At 44.8% G+C, this 21,821-nt stretch overlaps 1 protein-coding gene across 1 annotated transcript in view; it reads left to right on the forward strand.

Annotated features, from left to right (window-relative positions):
• Positions 1-735: 735 nt before the first annotated feature.
• The window catches only part of PSMD1 (proteasome 26S subunit, non-ATPase 1), a 113,395-nt gene continuing 92,309 nt past the window's right edge, over positions 736-21,821 (forward strand). The window contains exons 1-13 of the mRNA XM_030574634.1: positions 736-860; positions 4,043-4,086; positions 5,135-5,208; positions 5,474-5,643; positions 6,656-6,861; positions 8,202-8,345; positions 10,173-10,399; positions 13,306-13,366; positions 15,307-15,435; positions 16,513-16,601; positions 17,704-17,782; positions 19,451-19,624; positions 21,386-21,497. Coding sequence (XP_030430494.1) covers positions 845-860; positions 4,043-4,086; positions 5,135-5,208; positions 5,474-5,643; positions 6,656-6,861; positions 8,202-8,345; positions 10,173-10,399; positions 13,306-13,366; positions 15,307-15,435; positions 16,513-16,601; positions 17,704-17,782; positions 19,451-19,624; positions 21,386-21,497 — 1,525 coding nt within the window. The 5' untranslated portion in view covers positions 736-844. The remainder of the gene's footprint in view (positions 861-4,042; positions 4,087-5,134; positions 5,209-5,473; positions 5,644-6,655; positions 6,862-8,201; positions 8,346-10,172; positions 10,400-13,305; positions 13,367-15,306; positions 15,436-16,512; positions 16,602-17,703; positions 17,783-19,450; positions 19,625-21,385; positions 21,498-21,821) is intronic.

Genomic DNA, 21,821 nt, shown 5'->3' on the forward strand with positions numbered 1-21,821 from the left:
TATCAGCCAGAACCTCCTCTCTCAGGGTAGTCAAAAGGTGAAGCATCACACAGGACGAATCCCAATTGACAGGTGCTTTTGAATGGACCCTGAAGTCTTTTTATTGACTTAGCATTTTAAAAAATTATTATTTCTTTGGAATCTGGACCTTGCCTCTCTCTTGACCAAGAAATTTAGACCTTGACCAAAAATAATGGATTACTCTTGACCTGTGTGATTATATTGCAACCTGCAAAGCTGGGGGTGGGTGCTTGGGGGGAGTGGAGCCAGACCCATGAAATGTCTTGGGGGGCAACTGCCCCCCCGCTGCCCGAGGGAAAATGACACCCTAGTGCAATGCAAAGGGGTCTAGGCACGGCCGTGTGTGTGGGGGGTCTGCCTGCCCTGCCCTAGCTGCTATGGGGGCCGGGCTGGGGCTGTGCATAGTCTTCTCCTCCAGCGGGGAACCGGCGCCTGTAGGGAGAAGAGGCTGCTCGGTCCCCCCATGCTCCCTAGAGGGGACCACCCGGCGGGGAGGGAAGAGTAGTCTAGCTTCTGCCTGACGCTTTTACCAGGCCCGTGCCCGCAGGCCGAGGGCCGACTCGGCCCATACCCCTTCTCCCCTCGCTCCAGGGCTGAGCCCCCCATTTTCCTAACGGCACCGCCAGTACTTTGTGATCGGGCAGCTGCGAGGGCAGCCCGCCCACCGGGGTCCTGTGGGGTCCTTTGACGACACTTCCGGGGCGGAAGGAGGCGACGGCGGCAGTGCTGGTCACGGCACGGACCTGAGTACCGGCATCGGCGGCCCCCGAGCCCCCAGCGCGGCGCAGCGAGCACCCCGGGCCGGGCGAGGCCACGCGGCAGCATGATCACCTCGGCCGGTGAGTGCTGGGCCGGCGCCTCCAGGCCGCCCGCCATGTAGCTGAGTCAGGGCGGTGACTGGGCCAAGCCGGAGCCGCCCCCGCCTCTGGGGACCCTCCCCTCCAGGGGGCGCCCTCCGCACTGGCGGCAGCAGAGCCACCGTGAGGGAATCCCCGTGTAACGCCCCCTGCTGGGCTCCCCCCTGTCGGCCGGGTGGCCAGGGAAGCTCGGACCCCTGGGTTCCGTTCCTGTGTGTGCCCCCCACCTGCTGCCTCGCCTTGGGACAAGTCACTTCCCGCCCCCATGCGCCCCCGCTTCCCCATCTAGAACGGAGACAGCCCTGCGGTATCTGCCTCAGTTTCCCCATGTAGAACGGAGACAGCCCTGCGGTATCTGCCTCAGTTTCCCCATGTAGAACGGAGACCGCACTGATTTATTTCAGGGATCTGCATGCAGGGGCTTGGCTGATGTTCCCAAAGAGCTTTTGAGATCTCGGAGGAGCCTGGCTATAGAAGGGCAGCATGTTTTTTTTTATTTTTCCTGGGAGGCAACTCTTTTCCTTCACTTTATCTCAGCCACGAAGATCAGCATGGGAAGCACTTAGTGTCAGGAACTGCGTTTAAAGGCTCTGACTTGCAGCTGGGCTCCTTCAGAGGAGGTTACCCTCTTTAGATCTTGCTCTGGCTCATCAGATCAACTCTAGGTTTAGCAATATTCATCTCAAGACACATTTATTTGTCTAAACATTTTAGTAACTTGATCTGATTTTGTGCCTTTTCTTTTAACTTTGTGTAGTTATCACGGGGTGACCAACCTGTGGCTCCGGAGCCACATGCGGCTCTTCAGAGGTTAATATGCGGCTCCTTGTATAGGCACCGACTCGGGCAGGAGCTCCAGGCGCCAACTTTCCAATGTGCCAGGGGGTGCTGACTGTTCAGCCACAGGCTCTGCCCCTACTCCACCCCTTCCTGCCCCCTCCCCTGAGCCTGCTGTGCCTTAGTTGCTCCTCCTCCCACCCAGAGTCTCCTGCATGCCACAAAACAGCTGATCGGGAGGGAAGAGGAGGTGCTGTGCTGATTGGTGGGGCTGCTGGTGGGTGGGAGGTGCTGGGAATGGGGGAGCTGACGTGGGGCTAATGACATATTACTGTGGCTCTTTGGCAATGTACATTGGTAAATTTTGGCTCCTTCTCAGGCTGTCCACCCCATAGTTAACATGACTCACTGCCTGAGAGAGAGAGATTTTAGGGACTAGTTACAGTAATCACAGAATGTGTTTAGTCCTTGACATCCACTGTTGCATGTCAGCTGCCACAGCTGGGGGAAAGATCCACTTTCACAGGTGCTCTGAACTCCATTGTGACTTAGCAGGATTCCATCCTGAACTTCTGGCGCTGCGGTGTGGATGCCTAGGCATAGGCAGACCATTTTTCCAGTTTTATGCCATGGCCCTGCTTTTTGAATGCTATTCCCCCATCTGGTACTGAGCCAGAATCAGACCTGGCTTTGTCTGGTATCATGGGGGGGGGGGCACAGTTTTAAAGAGAGCACCGCTCTGCCTCCACTGGCATGACCTTGCTCACACCATGTGTGGGAGATCATGCCAAGTGGGGGTGAGGTCATGCCAGCAGGGGCAGACCCACATTCCTGGAAGTACTGGAATGTTTATTATGCTGAGAATGTGTGAGTGGCCACCCTACCTATTCAGTGGGTGCAAATCCAGGCCTGACTACTGTTAGTCAAAATCTTAAATAACACGGAATTGGTCTTAGAGCAATAAATGACCCCTTATCTCCGCTGTGGCATGGGAGAGATGGAATCGGAACAGCTTGTTCCTGGGTATGTGGATAGGTGCTAATCCCTTCCATCTGACTGCTCCAGTCACCTGAAGCTCCACGGCTGCTGCTCAGGCTTTGCAAAGTGTCACTGAAATGAATAGGGCACTTGTGCTTTGCATCTGAATGGGGCTTGGCACAGTAAGAATAATACTGTTGGTAAGATCCTATAGAATAACAATGTGGTTTCTGGCTTAGTCTTATAGCAACAGTTATTTAAATGTATTTATTTTAAATTATATAGTACGATCATTGTCCTCTGTATGCAAGTGACTGTGCCAAACCAGTAACAGATCACTGTCCCAGGGAGGTTACGGTGTAGAGACACGAGGCTATTGTCCAGAATAAACATGGTGTTTGGATGTTATAGCTGAAAACCGAATTGATGAGTTTTTATAGCTTTCTTGAAAGCAGTGAGGGTGGTGAGCAGTGTGCTTGGTGTATGGTGACTGGGAGCCTGTTTCAGATCTATCGAAGAGGTGTGATTAAAGAGCTGAAGTCTAGAGTGGGTGAAAGAGATGAAGGATGAGGTTCGCAATTAGCAGAGCATAGGGGTCATCAGGAGGTACAGGAGGAGAGGAAGGCAGAGAGAAAGGTAGGTGCAGAGTTAGGGGGAGCTTTGAAATCAACAAGAAGTTTGAATATATGGAAGAAGGAAGCCAGTGTAAAGATTCTGAATATGGGAGACCTGGGCAAAGCTAGCAAGAAAGGAAAACACACACTTTTTGTTTGCTCTTGAAGTATTTGTTGCCTGAACACTTCTCAGGAGAGAGAAAAAATGTTCAGGGAAAAAATTGACGGTTATTCTTTCTAGTCTGCAATCATGATTTCCTGTCCCCGATAGTTAAAAGCTCAGTTCTAGGTATAAATCCCATTTCTGACTGGGGAGAGTCAATTGGGATCATGTTTTGAATGGGTCATTTTAAGAATAAAAAAAATGGTGTGTGTTGGAGGGAGATAGCATAGGCTTGCTTCCTGTCTGCTATTTCTGGTAAATCAGTAAAGTATTGAAATTCACAAGAATCCTATATGTGGAGTAGGATTGTACAAGATTCATTCCCCTACTCGTTCTCCCCTCCAGGAAGGGCATGGGCAGGCTGAATAGTGCATACATCAGTGATAAAGGATATGTTTTCAAGTGTCATAGTGATTTAATATTTTGATCAAGAGGCTTATACAACATATATGCTGTTTTAAAGGATAGATTTGCTACATGTTTGCAGTCAGTCTTTAAGTCTTTACCTAAGAACTAGAACCATAAACTAGAACCAGGCTTCTTCTTTTCACCATATTGTTTTGGGACTAAGTGACATTTTCTGTTGCAATGCGTAAAAATTCATCCTGGATGACAAGCTTCTTGTTTTGCAGCTGGAATTATTTCTCTTCTGGATGAAGAAGAGCCACAGCTCAAGGTAAGCTTGAAAATGTTGATTAGACCTGAGAGCAACAAACCACAAGTTGAAACTTTGTACCATTTTTTTTTAAACAATAGAAATAGGCAGATTCTAGCGACCATAATAGTTAGAAAAGGACAGGTAACATTCAAGCTGCATCCAGTCAAAAGAACTTGTTGCCAGGAGCCTGAGATGCACAGGCAGTCCATGTGAAATGCAGCTGACTGCAACCAATCTTTTCTTTTAATGCCCAGGATGTCTGCAGGTTCCAACATGGGTCATGCTGGGATCTCTAGTTTCTGGAGACTCTGCCTCTCTAATGATGGCAGGCGTTTCTAGGCTGCGTATGGCCCAGGAGTTGCACTTTGGATGTTCTTTTACATTATTTTACAGTTTGAGTCAGAGTTAATCTCTTCTCACAAGTCTCTAACATAATTTGGGAGTGGGAAAAACCGAAATAATCAATATCTCCATATAGTCTTCTAAAAATGTTTAGTAACCCTAGTGGAGGGAGAAGAAGATAACCATGGAGACCTATATAAAAGTTTATAAAATATACATATAGACTAAAAAGGCAACCCAACAAACAACTCAAATCAGCAGAACAAAGAGGCAGTTGGGAGGTTGATGGCATCATCTTGCCCACAGGTTGTAATCAGGGTGGTCTGTGTTCCCTGCAGGATATGTGTTTTTCAGAATAGGCTGCTTTAGCCAACCTGCAAGAAAACAGAGACAAAGACAGCTGAGTGTCAGTTCTGGAGACTCCGAGCATTTTAAGGGATCTCAGTAAATAAGTCAGTTTGGCCCAGTGCTGTTCCCAGTGAAGTTGAGGGGAAGCAGGATCAGGGTTCCATATCCCCACCTATAAAATGGGGATAAAGAACCCTACATTTCCCCCACGGGAGTCATGAGAATAAATTATGTTTGGAAAGCAGTGTGAGGATGTAGATTGCTCTGTAAGCAGTGGTATTGGTGGCTTTGAGATCTTACCCTAGGATGCAGTCATAAGGAGAAAAATAGAATGAATGCTGCTCTTTGACAATGAAACTTCTATTACTTTCCATAGGAGTTCGCGCTTCACAAACTGAATGCTGTTGTCAATGACTTCTGGGCAGAAATCTCTGAGTCGGTGGATAAAATGTAAGAGAAGAAATAATTTATTCCTGGAAGGGTGGATGCTCAAACAAAACATGGAATATAATGCATTTGCCTTTTCTCTGGCTGCTTGATCCCAGTTAATGTAGCAGTTATCTCCCCATTTTCCAAAAAGTGTTCATTTTAACTGGCTTTGGTTTGAGAATCTATCCTCCCAAAGATGCTGGTGAAGTTGAAAATTTCAGTTGGCCTATGCCTTTGGGGGAAGCTTTGCATGCTCAACTGATTGTCTTTTCTCTGACTTTTTCAGCGAAGTTCTCTATGAAGATGAGGGCTTCCGGAGTCGCCAGTTTGCTGCCTTGGTGGCTTCCAAAGTGTTTTATCACCTGGGAGCCTTTGAGGAGTCTCTGAACTATGCCTTGGGAGCAGGCGATCTCTTCAATGTCAATGACAATTCAGAATATGTGGAGACTATCATTGGTAATTGACAGTGACTCTAAATGGAAACCCTCTAGTTCAGGGGTCGGCAACCTTTCAGAAGTGGTGTGCCAAGTCCTCATTTATTCACTCTAATTTAAGGTTTTGTGTGCCAGTAATACATTTTAATGTTTTTAGAAGGTCTCTTTCTATAAGTCTATAATATATAACTAAACTATTGTTGTATGTAAAGTAAATAAAGTTTCAAAATGTTTAAGAAGCTTCATTTAAAACTAAATAAAAATGCAGAGCCCCCCGGACCGGAGGCCAGGACCCGGGCAGTGTGAGTGCCATGGAAAATCAGCTCACAGGCTGCCTTCGGCACGTGTGCCATAGGTTGCCTACCTCTGCTCTAGTTGGTAAAACTACTATAACTTGAGATCCCACTTGCCTTTGCTGCTGTCCTCCAAATTCCCTGATCTCTGCTTAGAATTAGCTGAACAGATGTTGCAGCTGCTTTTTCCAGCCTAGTATATCTTGACTTTCTCTGTTTATAATTGTGTCTAGATTGGAGAACCAGTTTACACAGGTGCTGTGATAATATAAATAAATATTGTGCATCTGGGAAGTCTCCTGCTGTTATACCCTCATCCAGAATCTCCTGTTGTTTGAAACAGTCATGTAAAACATGTATGTGCCTTCAGCACTGAAATCAAGACTTTGGAGCATATAAGTGTTCCCCCACTTAACAGAACTGGTGACCACCTAAGTGATTTCCATATTTTCCCATGTGTAACTAAGGGAACCATTAAGTAGGTTGTCAGTGGGGTGTAAATGACTTGATAATTTAACCCTAGATTGTGGTCATGTAGTGGGTCAAGTAAATGTAATTTAATGGATTTAGACAAGACAAAGGTGATGTTAAATGCTTGTATGTGTAGACATTCATCTTCTTGGAGGGTGCTTATTTTTCTCCCCAAACCCTAGAAGTCAGATTTTCAACTGTCTTGTACTACTTTTGAAGCTGTGTGTGTCCAGGAAGCTGATGGTGATTGCTCTTTATGTTCCATCTCAGCAAAATGTATTGACCACTACACCAAGCAGTGTGTGGAAAATGCAGAGCTGGCCGAAGTGGAGAAGAAACCTGTCGATGAAAGGCTGGAAGGGATTGTTAACAAGATGTTCCAGCGGTGTTTGGATGATCACAAGTATAAGCAGGCCATTGGTATTGCACTGGAGACTCGTAGGCTGGATGTCTTTGAGAAAACCATACTGGAATCGGTAGGTGGAGGATTCACATGTAGGGTTTAACTTTCCCCTTCAGGGTTTGGATCAAGAAAAGGGAGGTTCAGGTGACTGCAAAGCTACAGATTTTGTTGTGGCAAAATACCAGTGAAGCTCACTGGGAAATGTTTGGTGAAACCCAGTGATTCAGCTTGAATGATGAGATTTTTACCTTGTCGTGTTTTGTGTATTTTATCTGTTGCCCCTTTTTAATATTTAAAGTGGCACTTAATATGCTGTGATGGGTAAGCATCAGACAGATAAGTTTCAGTTCTAGTGATTGTTTTAATTTCAAAAAAAGTTTCTGAAACTTTTTTCGTGACAAATCTGAGGAATGAAATGTTGGCAATAATTAAACTATCTCTTCCCAAAAAAGTTGTTCACCAGGAAGTGCAAGAGTCTCTCTTTGCTTAAAACTAAGTATAACCTAGTGTAATCGTGGAGGTTCTGATTATACACAAATATGGCTCATCCTTTTTTGAATCTTGCTAAGCTCTTGAACTCTGTGGTGTCATGCAGGAGTTGGACGCATAGGTTGATTATGCATTATTCAGAAAAGTATTTCTTTTTATCTACTTTAAATTTGTAGCCTTTCTATTTCAGAGAATGTACCCTAGTTTTTGAAATATGAGAGAGGGTATCTAGGAGAGCCCAAATTACCTTCTCTATTCCATTTGTTGTTCTGTATACCTCTATGTCATGTCCCATCTTATTAATTTCTGTCTCTTAAGCTAAATGGTCCTGATCTTTTCAGTCCTCATATTAGATGTGTGGAAAAACTTCTATAACTTTGTTCATGTCTGAACCCCTTCTGTTTCTGCTATCGCTTAGCTCAGATGCTCTGATCAGAACTGAATTGACTTTTCTCTTCTCAATCTCCTGCATGAAGTATGTGTATAAGTGGAATTCTTTGGCTGGATGGTCCATTTGGCTAACATTTCTATGTTGAACACCTGCATTTCCCTGGGATGAGTGGTTATGGACTTTTCCCTGATGGTTAGGGAGAAGTCTGTGGGATAGAAAATTTAAGTATTGAGCTCTCAAAGGACTTTTGTGCTTATGTTTGAGGTTTTGCTTTGGAATGAATTTGTTTCTTTCCATGAGTATTGTTTCTTGTAGTGGAGTATGCTTGTTTTGGTTATAAATGGTCTTCTGTTTTTGTCACGTTTTTATGCATGTGGAGTTTGAGTTTCTAGGAAAGAGAAAAAAAAGAGACCAGATGTCAAGTTGCATGTGTTTTTCTGTCAACATAAAAGAAATTATGTGTAAATGGTTTTATTCCTTAACCTTGTTTTGTAACAACATCATCTGGACTGTGTCTTTTCCATCAATTTCAGAATGATGTTCCTGGAATGCTAGCCTACAGCTTAAAGCTCTGCATGTCTCTGATGCAGAATAAGCAGTTCCGTAATAAAGTGCTGCGAGTTCTGGTTAAAATCTACATGAACCTGGAGAAACCAGACTTCATCAATGTGTGCCAGGTAATGTTGTATACCTCTGCTTTTCATAAACACTTTGCTAAATAAAAATTACTGTCTTCTAGGTGTATCTAACTCAATTCCCACATGGGATCGTATTTCGTTAAACAGATGAAATTCAGTTGCCTAGGGGGGTGCTAAATATGGATTGAATGGAGGTCAATATTAACGGTGGACTCTGATATTTCATACTTGGTCATGCTCATTCTTTTGAAACAAAGCTTGCTCTAAAACAACTAAAGGAGCTAGAACATTTTTTGTTAATGATCTGGAAGTAAATATAAAATTACTGCAGATTAAAATTTGTGGATGACAGACTGGTGGAATAGTAAATAATGACAGGGTTGTCATACGGAGCCATTTGGATTGCTTGATTCACTGGTCCTATTCAAGCAAAATTATTTTTAGTACAGCCAAATTAAGGTTCATGCATTTAGGAACAAGAAGTCCATACCTACTGAACAGAGGACTGTGTCTTGGAAAGCAGTGACTCTGATAAGAGTGTAGGGCTCGTAGTGGAAAAGCATCTGAACATGAGTTCCCAGGGTGATGCTTGGCAAAAAGGGATGATGTGATCCTTGGCTGTGTAGACAGGGGAGTAGTGAGTAGGAGCGGGGAAGTGATTTTTATTTTTGTATAGGGCCTTGGTGAGACCGATACTGGAAAAATGCATCGAGTTCTGGTGCCCACATTTTTAAAAGGAAGTTGAACACTTAGAGAGGTTCAGAAAAGAGCCTCAAATGATTTGAGGACTGGAGAGAATACCTTCCAGTGAGAGACGTAGATCTCAGTCTGTTTAGCTTAACAGAAAGAAGACTGAGAGGTGACTTGATTTGCAGTGTACAAATACCTCCAAGGAGAGAAAATACTGGGTACTAAAGGGCTCTTTAATCTAGCAGACAAAGGCAGAACAAGAACCAGGGGATTTAAGCTGGAGCCAGACAAATTCAAAATGGGAATAAGGCACAAATTTTTAACCATGAGGGTGATTAACCATTGGAGCACCAGAGGACATGGTGGATTCTCCATCTCTTGATGTCTTCAAATCAAGGCTAGAGGTCTTTCTAGAAGTTGTGGTTTAGACAGACACAATTTACTGAGGTCAATACAAGAATATCTGGATGAAATTCTCTGGTCTATGTTATACCAGAGGTCGGACTAGGTGATGTAATAGTCCCTTCTCAGCCTACGCTCTGTGAATTATGACTAAAGGTTCCACGCATCATTGTGGGGGATCAGACTGTAATCACAGAGCTTGGAACCTTAGGAAAATTTAATAACTTCCTTTCTTTTCTCCAGGAAATCAATACAACTTTTTGTTTTCAGAAAGCCATTTCATGATCACCTTTACACAGCTGGGTGCTTAGGTCTTGTGCCATTGCAGCTTGCCCTAGGTGTGGGACTTTAAGAGCATCACACCCTGTTCTATTTTATCTTAGGTATTTTAGCAAAATGGCACAATGATCATTTGGTAAAACTTTTCAATCTTGTTCTAGTATTAGTATGAGTTTACACCATCATTTCAAGTAGTGAAGTGGGTGGACTGTAGGTTATGCCCCTACAGCTTCAGAAGATGCTGTTATACACAGGAAAAAAAATAATTCTTAAGAAGCTTCTCTGACAGTAATTGTGTTTTAAAATGAGACTAAGGAAAATATTAAGTGTACTTATAAGAACTATTGTAAGATTATTAGTATCTGCCATGGGTGGGGGAGACTTCTGTCCCAGGGAAACAGTACAGAAATTAGTATGGGGAATTGATGCCTGTTCTTTCATCTTGCAGTGTTTTCTGCCTGGTGGATTTATGTTTTTGTTTTTTTTTCCCCCCAGTGCCTGATTTTCCTGGATGACCCCCAGGCTGTAAGTGACATCTTAGAAAAACTGGTGAAGGAAGACAACCTTCTCATGGCTTATCAGATCTGCTTTGATCTGTATGAAAGTGCCAGCCAGCAGTTCTTGTCTTCTGTGATCCAGAATCTCCACACTGTTGGAACTCCTATTGCCTCTGTGCCTGGATCAACCAACACTGGGACTGTCCCTGGATCTGAGAAAGACAGGTGGGGATGTTGGCTTGAGTAGAAATATAATTGTCATGTTCAGTTAGAATACAACTGGTTGGTTTTTTTGGATGGGTAAATTAATTTATGCAGAAACATTGGAGAAGCATGCATCAACAGTCTTAGACTTAGCGGAATGTACGGCCCAGGGACTGGTAATATGTAGGTCACTTCGTTTTTAGTTTTTCTTTTGTTTACAATTTCCTGGGAATTTAGTGGCATTTATTACAAAATTTTTAAAAGGTGAAAATTGCTAAAAACAAATGAATGACCCAGTTTTCTGGGTAAATATTGGAGTTAATACTGGGGGATGGGAGAACAGAAAAAAGCAACAGAGGAAAGCAAGAGTATTGACAGTAAAAGCAGTTTAATGCTGGGGTAGTTTATTTCATTATTTCACTATATTTGGTCGCATAATATGTAGCACTACTAGATGGTACCTGAACCTATTGGAGCCCAGCGATACTTAAACAGAGAGAATTTAATTACATTTAGACTAATCATTTATTGACATAAACACATCTTAGCTAGTGCTTTACTGGATTTTCTTAGCATAATCGGTATTTTCAGATACTTCAGTAGTCTACATTTTGGGTGAAAATTGGTCAAAACTGAATAATAACTTTTGTAAAACCTGGGAAATTTTCAGTAAAAACCAGAAATGAAGAGCCTTATTATTACTGATATGATACAAAGCCTTTCCCCTCTTGGACAAAGCTCAGTAGTTCAGATCCAGCCTAGAACTTTGTTAACAGAAGACTACGACCATCTGGGGACTCTTCAGCAATCTGTATCACAAGATCTTAGTGGCCAGATATACACATTACACAAGACACCCCCCACGATTGGCGCTAATTGGTCGCCTCATTTCATCTCCTCTTTGCTCTCTCACGAGTAGTCTGCATGGCATGAAGACTCAACTACCCTCTCTTTCCTAGAGGTGGCCCTCTCTAGGTTAAGATGGAGGCATGTGAATACAGGCTTGTGGAGGAAGCGTGTAGCACTGCTGTTCTTGCAGTGCCTGTTCTTTAGTCTCTGGAGCTGCCAGACAAGCACCCACATCTAATTAAGTAGCATTTAATGGGGACTGTAGCCCAAACCAAGCCTACCAAAACACAAGGGCCTATGGAAATGTAGGAAACTGGTTCCAAACACCTTTGTTTCTTCAGTCAAGAGTGCGTATGTAGCAGGTAGGTCGGGGTGAGCAAACTTTTTGGCCAGAGGGCCACATCTGGGTGGGGAAGTTGCATGCATGGTCATGAATGTAGGGCTGGGGCAGGGGGTTGGGGTGTAGGAGGATGTGCGGTGTGCAGGAAGGGGCTCAGGGTAGGGGTGCAGGGAGGAATGTGGGAGGAGGCTTAGTGCAGAGGGTTGTGGGGCAGGAGGGGAGTGGCAGGGAACTCAGGGCAGGGGGTTGGGGTGCAGGGAGCAGCAGGGGGTTGGGGTGCAGGCAGAGTGCGGCGGGGGCTCAGGGCAGGGGGTTGGGGTGCAGGAGGGCGTTGGGGTACAGGTTCTGGCCCGACGCCGCTTTCCTGGAGTGGCTTCAGGGTAGCAGTGGTGCGCACTGGGGCCAGGGCAGGCTCCCTGCCTGCTTTGGCCCTGCACTGCTCCTGGAAGTGGCTGGCACCACATCCGAGCAGCCCCTGGCGTGGGGGAGCAGAGGGCTCTGCGCGCTGCCCTCACCTGTGGTTACCTCTCCTGAAGCTCCCATTGGCCGGGGTTTCCTGTTCCCGGCCAACGGGAGCTGCCGGGGGAGGAACCCACAGGCGAGGGCAGCGCGAAGAGTCCTTTGCCTCCACTCCCCCAGGGGCTGCAGGGACATGGTGCTCGCCGCTTCTGGGAGCAGCGCGGGGCCCATGGCGCCATGGGGGTGACAATCCTGTGAGCTGGATTGAAAGCCCTGACTGGCCAGATCTGGCCCGCGGGCCATAGTTTGCCCACCCTTGAGGTAGATGTCCCCCTATTGTGATGTCCCACAGTAAGAGGGAATATGTACCCACAAAACAATTTATAAATCAGCCTGTGCAATGTCTGATCTCGGTCAGTCCTATTTGAGCGCTGCCTCTGAAGATTGATTGCATTGTAGGGGTCAGCAGGCAGCAACTCTCTCCCTTGAACACTGGAAATTCAATTTTTGTTCATTCAGAGAGACCTGGACAGATTTCTCTCCCCACCATTGGCAGAGCCTTATTGTAGCATTGGCAGAGCCTTGTGTTTCTGGAGGTGCTGTTGCTTGGAAGAGATGTGAAATAATTATCCCCTCCAACTTGCTTGTAATGCCCATCCAGTCGTGTCAGTGAGAGAGATGGATGATGCCTGAAGTGTTCTGTCTGGCATGGCACTCCCCAGGAGAGACTGGAAAACTGCCAGAGTTTATTTTAAAATGTCAGGCAGAGGGAGTCTGTACACTATATTGGGCTGTAGTGATAAATGGAACGTTTCCCTCCACTACACAAGTCTGTCAGGGCCTTGTGTCCGTGCCAGTTTAATGACTTGGATTGCTTTCCCATTCATCACTACGTCCATCCTTACTGACAGTAGTGGCCCCTAGGCTTCTGAGTATGGAGGTAGTCCCCTTGCTATGTCTCACTCCCAAACACGTTTCCACCAGTGGTTTTCCCTCGCGTCTCCCCGTCCATACAAGCCTCTGTAGTCGCTGCATTTTCCAGCCAGCGTGGGGGCCAGGATTCTCCCAGTCTTTTATCCCTAACTCCCATCTGACTCAGATTGCAGAGGGGGCTGCTATACTTGTGTGTGTCAGCCCTGTCTGGTGTCAAAGGTCTCTTATCCCCAGAGCTCACCTTCACGCCCCAGTCTCCTGTGTCGGGGCTCAACATTCAGCTGCTGCCAGAGCATTTGGCAGTCATGAGATGTGAACGGGTTGGTATTTTTGTGTTTAATTTCAGTGACACTATGGAAACAGAAGAGAAGCCAAGTAGCACTTGTGCTGCGAAGTCTGCAGAATCTGTGAGTGCCACTCTGTGAAATCAAATGTGCTGTGTTCAGCTGTCCATACACGTTTTGCTTAGAACCCGTCCTCTTCTTCCCTGTCACAAGATGGGATGAACCTCTAAGGGAGCTGGGCATACCCTTGTCTGTTACTCAGCTAGCTTCCTCCTAAGTGATAGGTTTGAGGCTAGGGGTCAGGTGATGGTCTGCAGATAAAAGGCCAGCAAGCAGCTGACAGAGAGAAAACTGTAGGGAGCAGGTAGGCTGCTGCAGGAGACTCTGGATCAGGAGAAGGGGCCAGGTAGAAGGACCTGGTTTATCTGTTTGGTTTGGACTTTATCGGTACAGAGGAAATTAACTCCTCCCCAAAGGAAAGCACTGAAATTCTGCTGCTGTTGGGCACTTCACTGGCCGGTGAATTGGCCCACTCCCCACAAGCCATTCAGTAACAATTTTCCTGCCTGGGAGAGCCTGGACGTTGCTTCTGGAATGCCAAAAGGAGTTGCTAGAGTAATACCAGGCACTCACGTTCCCTGGGGGATATGCTCTTTGCTCTATAGTGCTTACAGCCCACAGTGAGGGGTAGAGCTTGGTACTTGAGTTCTGCTCCCTGCTTAGGAATAGTGCACGTTGTGCTGTTGCTGCGCTACTTGGCTGGCTTATTAGATTTCTGTTGTGTAACATTTGCTCTCTCCAGTATGTTAGAAGTAAATATACATACACCCTAAGCAGCAGATGTAGCAGCCTGGCCATTTTTTTCTGGGGCTGGTGAAAGGAAATAAATAAAATGCTACCCAAAGGTAATGCACACATGTGAACTAGTCATGGGAATGGTTGAGGTTTTCCTGTAGATAGCTGAAAGGGAGACATTCCATTCATTCAAATTTAAGTAGAGATATTTGCTGAAACTAGGCAAGGAAAGAGGGTGGAAGTCCTTGCTTCATCAAGAGCCTGTGAGCAGAGTACTCTGGGGGCAGCATGTCTTGAATTAGTTTCTGTTACATGAACACCATTGGTTGTGGCAAGGGGCAAGCATGCATAAGCAACCTTTGTGGCCTGAAGCATTCCTGAGTTTAATCTGCCCCAGATCAGAAAAGAAATAATTGAGGGGATTAGTTGAAGGGCTGAACTAGCTGTACTCAGTGGATCTCTTTAACGTAAAGCGACTACAAAGAGACCTGATGTACTTTCCACCCTCTGTGAAAGAACGCCAAGCAGAGACTTACCCTGCAGATGTTATCTAGGGCTGTGGGGACGAGTTATTCCAGCAGAGCACTGGAAACGAGCAGGCAGTGGAAATACAGCAGTGAATGGTAGATTGTTCCAAAAGTCATAACACTGGGTTCTCCCTCCCCAGCCATTGTAAATCGGAGCGGACTGGCTTTAGCACATCTGCTTCCATTAACCTTCCCCACTGAATTAAGGTGTGTTCTGATTTCCTGAGAAGTTCTAGCCACATCATGAGGCACAGCCTGTGATGCCTAAAGTATTGCTGCTTCGAGTCCTTCCCCAGTATAATCTGCAAGGAAATATAAGCACATTGTGAATGTAGGTAACTGCTCTTGGGGGAGAGTCTTTTCTCCTCATCTGCTGAAGGTATAAGAGATCAAACAAAGCAGCATGTTGAGCCTTTTTGGCATTTGGTACAAGTCTCCTCACAATACCTTCCATTCAGTTCAGTGGCTGCATTTAATCTTATGGGGGTCTGTCCCCTACTCCCGTACATAGAGGCACTCCCATAAATGTTCCTGGGAGCTGGGTTGTATGCATCAAAGGAAGAATTATTGTTCTTTTCTCTTCCAAGAGGTGCTGATCTCTGAAGCACGTGACGGGGCATGTACTGTTAAATATGCCTATCTGTTAGTTCTCTCATGGGCCAGTGTTTTAACAGAGCTTGGTCCTGGGGGAATGCAGGGATTCTGATGATCTGTTTGTTTTTTTGTTGTTTGTGTGTGAAGAACCCAGAGCCTAAGGACCAGATTTCAAAAATGATTAAAATTTTAAGTGGTGAAATGGCTATTGAGTTACACCTGCAGTTTTTAATACGAAACAACAATACAGACCTGATGATTCTCAAAAACACAAAGGTAAGAGACCTTGGATTGTCTTTTTCTTTCTGGAATCATCACAGATTTTCGGGTGACTGTTTCAGTACTGACTGTAGTCTCCTCCTTGAAGCAGTAGGCTTTAGCAAGGCCTGTACGTCTCTGGGAGGAGTCTATTTATTCTCTCTCTCTTTCCGAGGATCTAGTTTAGTGTATTGGTCAGACCAGATTGATTTTAAAACTTGAAACTCCAAGGCTAAGGGAGGGCTGCTTGTTCCCACTATCTGGCCCAAAGCCATTACACCCTGGAGTGTGGCTCAGAGATTTCTGAGGTGTGGCTTGTGGGCACCTTTCGCTGTATCTGTGGGTAGAAGATAAAGCTGCTCAATGGCAGTATTTCATTGCAATGTATTGGGAAACTCACGTAATTTCTATTTCACTAGGGAAAATACTGAGAGAGAGAGAGAGAGAGTGTGTGTGTGTGTGTGTGTGAAAATTTATGTGCAAAGTAGGTGCAGCCCTTGGGCTCATGGCAACCTTTGTCCCTTCTGTCCTTTAAGACAAGTGATTATTGTAAATCACAACAGAGAGATTATTTGAATCTGAAATGTAATTTCTGTCCTCAGCAAGAGGTGGTGTGACACCATTGTTTTAAGCAAGTACATGGCTGTTGGGAGATTCCATTTTAAATGCACTGGAAATGCATAAAACTCTTTTGGATAGTGATCCGACATAGTCTTCTAGGAAGGGCTTGAAATTGCTGTCAGCAGCACTTACTGTGTAGCAATAGGTTCCTAGAGTGCCTGGCTATTTAAGAGGGTCCTGTTCTCAGTTTGTGCTGTTGCTTCATTCCAGAAGTTTACAGAAAGGACTTGTCTGCACTAGAAGAATTGGGTTGAGACTAGATAGGTGTGTATTAACAAGCAATGCATCCCCATCAGGAAAAAGATCATGCTTAGGTTGGGGTTAGTTAATGCAACTCTATCTAATTGTGACTTATTTTTCTAGTACCAAGTCCAGGGTGAACAGAGCTATGTGTCTTAGTTGTGAATCTTCTTTTCTGCAACCTGGTGTCTGTTTCTCACTTCTTGGTGATACTCGTCTGTTTTGCTCTTCCAGGATGCAGTGCGGAACTCTGTATGCCACACAGCGACGGTTATAGCAAACTCCTTCATGCACTGTGGGACAACCAGTGACCAGTTCCTTAGGTAAATACATTGCAAAGAAGTTCAGTTAGCATTCAGAGAGGAAGAATAGTATGTGCAGTACCATTCACCCCATCTTCGAAAAGACATTGCAGAACTAGAGGAGGATCAGCAAAGTGGTGATAATGATCAAGGGGCTTGGAAAAGCTGCCATATGAAGAGTGTGAAAAGGTTACAATCCTTTCCCTGAGAAAGGAGGTGGATAAGCAGAGAGGTGATGGTCTAAAGAAGAGCAATTGGGAGCTTCTGATCTCTTGGCTCATAACACAAGAGCAAGGGGACAATCAATGAATTTAAAAGATGGGAAATTCAAAACCCATAGAAGGAAATATCTTCCCGCTTCATGTAATTAGACTGTGGAATTCACTGCCACAGGAAATCATTGTGGCCAAGAGCTTAGCAATATACAAAAAGGGCTGGATATTTACATGGATATGAAGACTATCCCGAGTTTCTATACATAATTATAATTTTAAAAGTGATATTAAACCTTGTGCTTTATGTCTTAAACCAGTCGCTGACTATTGGAGATCAAGATGAGACTGAGTGGGGAGGGTCAGATTATCCCGCATCAGCCTGTTGTGGAGTTCTTACACCTCTGAAGCACCTAGGTCTGGCCACTGTCAGAGATGGAGTTCTGCTCTAGATGGACCACTAGTTTAGTCCAGTCTGGCAGTTCCTATTTTCCTGTAAATAGAGGCTGGCTTACTAGTGACACTCATGGAAGTCAAAGGTGGGGACTGGAACCCACTGCGGGAGGTGAAGAAAGAAAATGACTCTCTGGTCAAATCCCTGCAGTTGAGCTGGTTGATGGACTGCGTGGTGAGCAATATCCAGCTCTCTGGAAGGATTGCTCAGCCTGCAGCCAGGTCTTTGAATATGTTGAAATGGTAGATTTATGTAGTTCTGTGTTGTCACTTAATGCTGCTGTTCAGCGGCTGAGCTGGGACCAGCCAGAAATCAGGGCTTGTCTAGGCAGTGGAGCATGGAAGCAGTCCCTCCCCATCTCCAACAGGTGCCGGTTTTGACAACATTATTTTCTGATGAAATGTGGGTGTTGGGTGTTATACAAACTATATTTAACCCCTGACTTTCCTCCTTCCAGAGATAATTTGGAGTGGCTGGCCAGAGCCACGAATTGGGCTAAGTTTACTGCTACTGCCAGCCTGGGTGTCATACATAAGGTAATGCTGCCTTCATTCCTGTGTGCCTAAGTGTAAACTCAAGCCATGCCAATGCTGAGACTGTTCGTTTGTCTCTTTTGGAATGGAGTGGGGTTTCTGGGTTATACACTGCGGTCTTGGTCACACTCCAACTCGGAACCAAGTTTGTACCCAGTCACTGACAGGCTGACTGTAAATGTGGGTTTGTCTCCTTGCATGGCCGATTATAACTTGGTTGGAACCAAAGCGGCTAATGGTACCTGACCCACGCCAGAACCCTTGGTTGGCCCATTGTCGTCCTTCTGTGAGTGGTTTGGTCTTTTTTATTTGCAGTGCAATCCAGACACTTGAACCATGTTAGCGTAACTGGTTTGGTTGAACCTTAGGACATCCCAGAGTGCATTGTCCTGTGTGCTGCCAGTGCCACCTTTTGTGTATGTTCTCCAGGCACTTTATTCCTGTGGAAGCACCGCACCATAGAAGAGCTGCCCAGACTTTCCCCATATTTACTGGTACAAACGTAGCTAGGGAGCCTGTGGACATGTAAACGTGTTTCTGATGGCAGGACAGTTGCTGTGTGGACACAACTGAACAGTGTTACTATAACCAATTTAGGTGATTTGGCCTCTAGCTGGTTACAAAACCACTGTTAAAACTTGTGCTGTGGACAGGGCTGAATGTTTTTAACGAGCATCTCCAAATATCATAAACAGGACATCTAATTTTTAAGAAACATCAAATACACATGTCAGCTTCTTAATCGGAGAGATGTGCGAAGACTCAGCTGATTGCCAGTTCTTTTTTCTTCTGAATGTACACATGCATATAGCAGAACGTGCACTGTGCTAAACAAGGGCATGTAGTGTAATCATGGTTAGAAAAGTGGTGGAGAAATATGGCTTAAAGTGAAGAACCTTCAACTGACTTATCAAAATCTAAGTGCACAGAAGAAGAAGACAGTGAATGAACAGAGGATTTAAAGTATTTACAAGGACCATTTGGATGGAAGGGACCTGTGAATACTAAACCTGTGAAGTGGATTTAATTCTCTAATCCAACCCTGCTAGGTCACATCTAGCCTTAAATATGTGCAGTGAAGCTGTGATCTACACAAATGTTTGTCCAACTTAATTAAAATGGGGGGAGAGCTCTTTTTGCTACTGGGCAGTCAGAGAGACCACTCTTCTTCCCTCCTTTGCATCAGTTGCGGAGGACGGTGGTTTCCATTTACCAAATGTCTGTGGTTTTGTAACTTTATTTTGTGGCTTCATGATGTTACTGAGCTTCGTATGGTGATATGTTCCAGAGGAGCATTGATGGTGGCCAACCTTGCCGATTCAATGCTGGGAGAGCATTTTCCAGTCTGAAATAGTGGGAGACCATTGTAATTGCTTTGTGGGGCTAGAACCTTTAATTAAAGCATCCTGATTATTAGGCCAAATATGGTTCCTAGTCCTAATTTGTTTGCATTGGCTTTGGATAGCAATAGTTCAGAAGTGCAGAGAACACCGCATTAAAAGATTGAACATGTTGGGTTTGTGTTAGATCACAGCATGGAAATTGGTGGCTAAAGCAGATGTTTCCTGTTGAGTGTTTAAAATATCGTAACAATGTCTTCTAATTAAACACTGTTTTCTTTCTCCTCTTGTTCTTCCCCTTTCCCCAACCCCTTTGGGCAATGAATTGCAGGGTCATGAGAAGGAAGCTCTACAATTAATGGCAACATACTTACCCAAAGACACCTCTCCGGGCTCAGCCTATCAGGAGGGCGGAGGTCTCTATGCATTGGGTCTGATTCATGCTAATCACGGTGGTGACATCATTGACTATCTGCTGAACCAGTTGAAGAATGCCAGCAATGATGTGCGTACTAGATTTAACAGTCAACCTAGTCGTGTTCTCGTGTACCCAACAGTGCGCTGGGGGCTTCACACAAACCAGGCCTTTGAGCTCTTACACTTTAAAACAGTTATGATACAACAGTTGATGACCATAAGCAGCCCAATAACAGGAGAAGGGCATGACTAAGACAATGGCTACAGCAAATAACCCTAACACCCTTCTTGTTAGAATACAAGTGGGATTTTAGGATGGACTTGTATACTTGTTTCAAAATAAATGTCATCTACAGCATGACTTTGTACCCATCCCTCCTCTGTTTTAGGATAGATTTACTGTATTATGCTCTGGTTTTGGCTCCAATTACTTACCAAAGGAATACATTGCTCAAGAGACTGTGCTGCAAACTATCCTATGTGTAAACAGTTTCAGCAAGGATTCGCTCCTGACCATTCCTGGGCTTCTTCAACACTGACCCTTATGTTTGGAACAGCCTCCTAATTAATATTTGCCCAGAACCCTTCCCCTCTCTCTCCCTCTCCTAGGATAGATAATAAAACAGAAAATATCATAATGCCACTATATAAATTCATGGTACACCCATGTCTTGCATACTGTGTGCAGTTTTGGTCGCCCCATGTCAAAAAAAATGTACTAGAATTGGAAAAGGTACAGAGAAGGGCATCAGAAATGATTAGGGGTACGGAACAATTTCCATATGAGGAGATATTAAAAAACTGGGACTGTTCAGCTTGGAAAAGAGATGACTAAGGCATGGGATCTGATTAAGGTCTATAAAATCATGACTGATGTAGAGAAAGTGAATAAGGAAGTGTTATTTATCCCTTCACATAATACAAGAACCAGGGTCACCCAATGAAATTAATAGGCAGCAAGTTTAAAACCAACAAAAGGATGTACTTCTTCACAAAACATACATTGAACCTGTGGAACTCATTGCCACATGATGTAGTGAAGGACAAGAGTATAACTGGGTTCAGAAAAGAATTAGTTTTGTGGTGAATAGGTCCAACAATGGCTATTAGCCAAGATGGTCAAGGATCAAACTGCATCCTCTGGGTGTCCCAAAACCTCTGACTGCCAGATGCTAGGATGGATCACTGATAATTGCCCTGTGCTTTTCATTCCCTTTGAAGTATCTGGCATTGACCACTGTCGGAAGACAGGATACTGGGTTAGATGGACCATTGGTGTTGCCCAGTATGGCCATTCTTCTATTCTTCGAGGGTATGTTCTAAGTTTCCCACTAGGTCTGTGAATCAGTCTAGCTGTAAAGATCACATTCATTTTGGGCTTTATTTTATATTGTATTGCTCCTTCGTGCCTTCAGAGAATACAGGGTGAGGAGGGCCTTATGAGTACCTGTATAAATTTCCAGTCAGGGTTTATTGGTGCAACACATTTTGCCCGTGGCATATCTCTGTACAATGGTGGCCCTGTTTAAATAACTCCTTGGGAAGAGTGCTAAAAATAAATCCTCAGAAAATCTGTTGTACTGGGCTTGTAGCACCCCATACTGGGCAGATCTCTGGGCTGGCTTTGGGAACATAACTGTTGTCTTGATCAGAGAAGATGATTGGCTGAGGCGGGCTGGAAAAGTAAAATTGGGATTCATAACTAGGGGCAACAGTTCATTTGAGTTTTTGGGGGGAGGGCCATACACTAATGGTTTCCAGCTTAAAGCTCTGGCTTCTTCAGCTGAAGTAGACACCTTCCCATTGTAATACACTGAGCAGTAAGAAAAATGGTTGTGCTTTTTTGTAGATTGTCCGACATGGTGGTAGCTTGGGTTTGGGTCTGGCTGCCATGGGGACTGCACGCCAGGATGTGTATGATTTGCTGAAAACAAACCTCTACCAGGATGATGCAGTGACAGGTAAAGATCCTGCTTCTAAAACATGAGCCCTTGCTAGTAGTAGACTATTTCCACTGTGCAGCTCTGTTCTGGCCTTTCCATGACCTACAAGGTCTTTTTATTTTGTTGCAGGTAATGCCTGCAGGCCTGATTGTATTGGGTATTGTACAAACACCTAGCAAGAGACTTCCGCTGCCATCAGAAGATTAGCCTAAGAATTGCAGGAACTCTGATTCAGTGACCTGATGCCTCTTTTTAGGGAGTCCTTTATTTCACTCATGGGGCCTCAAAGAAACTCTTCTCCCCTTATACTTTTTTTAACCTGTTTTGACCCCACAGTCCTGC

This window comes from Gopherus evgoodei, chromosome 9, assembly GCF_007399415.2.
Source record: "Gopherus evgoodei ecotype Sinaloan lineage chromosome 9, rGopEvg1_v1.p, whole genome shotgun sequence".
In the NCBI taxonomy this organism is placed as follows: Eukaryota; Metazoa; Chordata; order Testudines; family Testudinidae; genus Gopherus; species Gopherus evgoodei.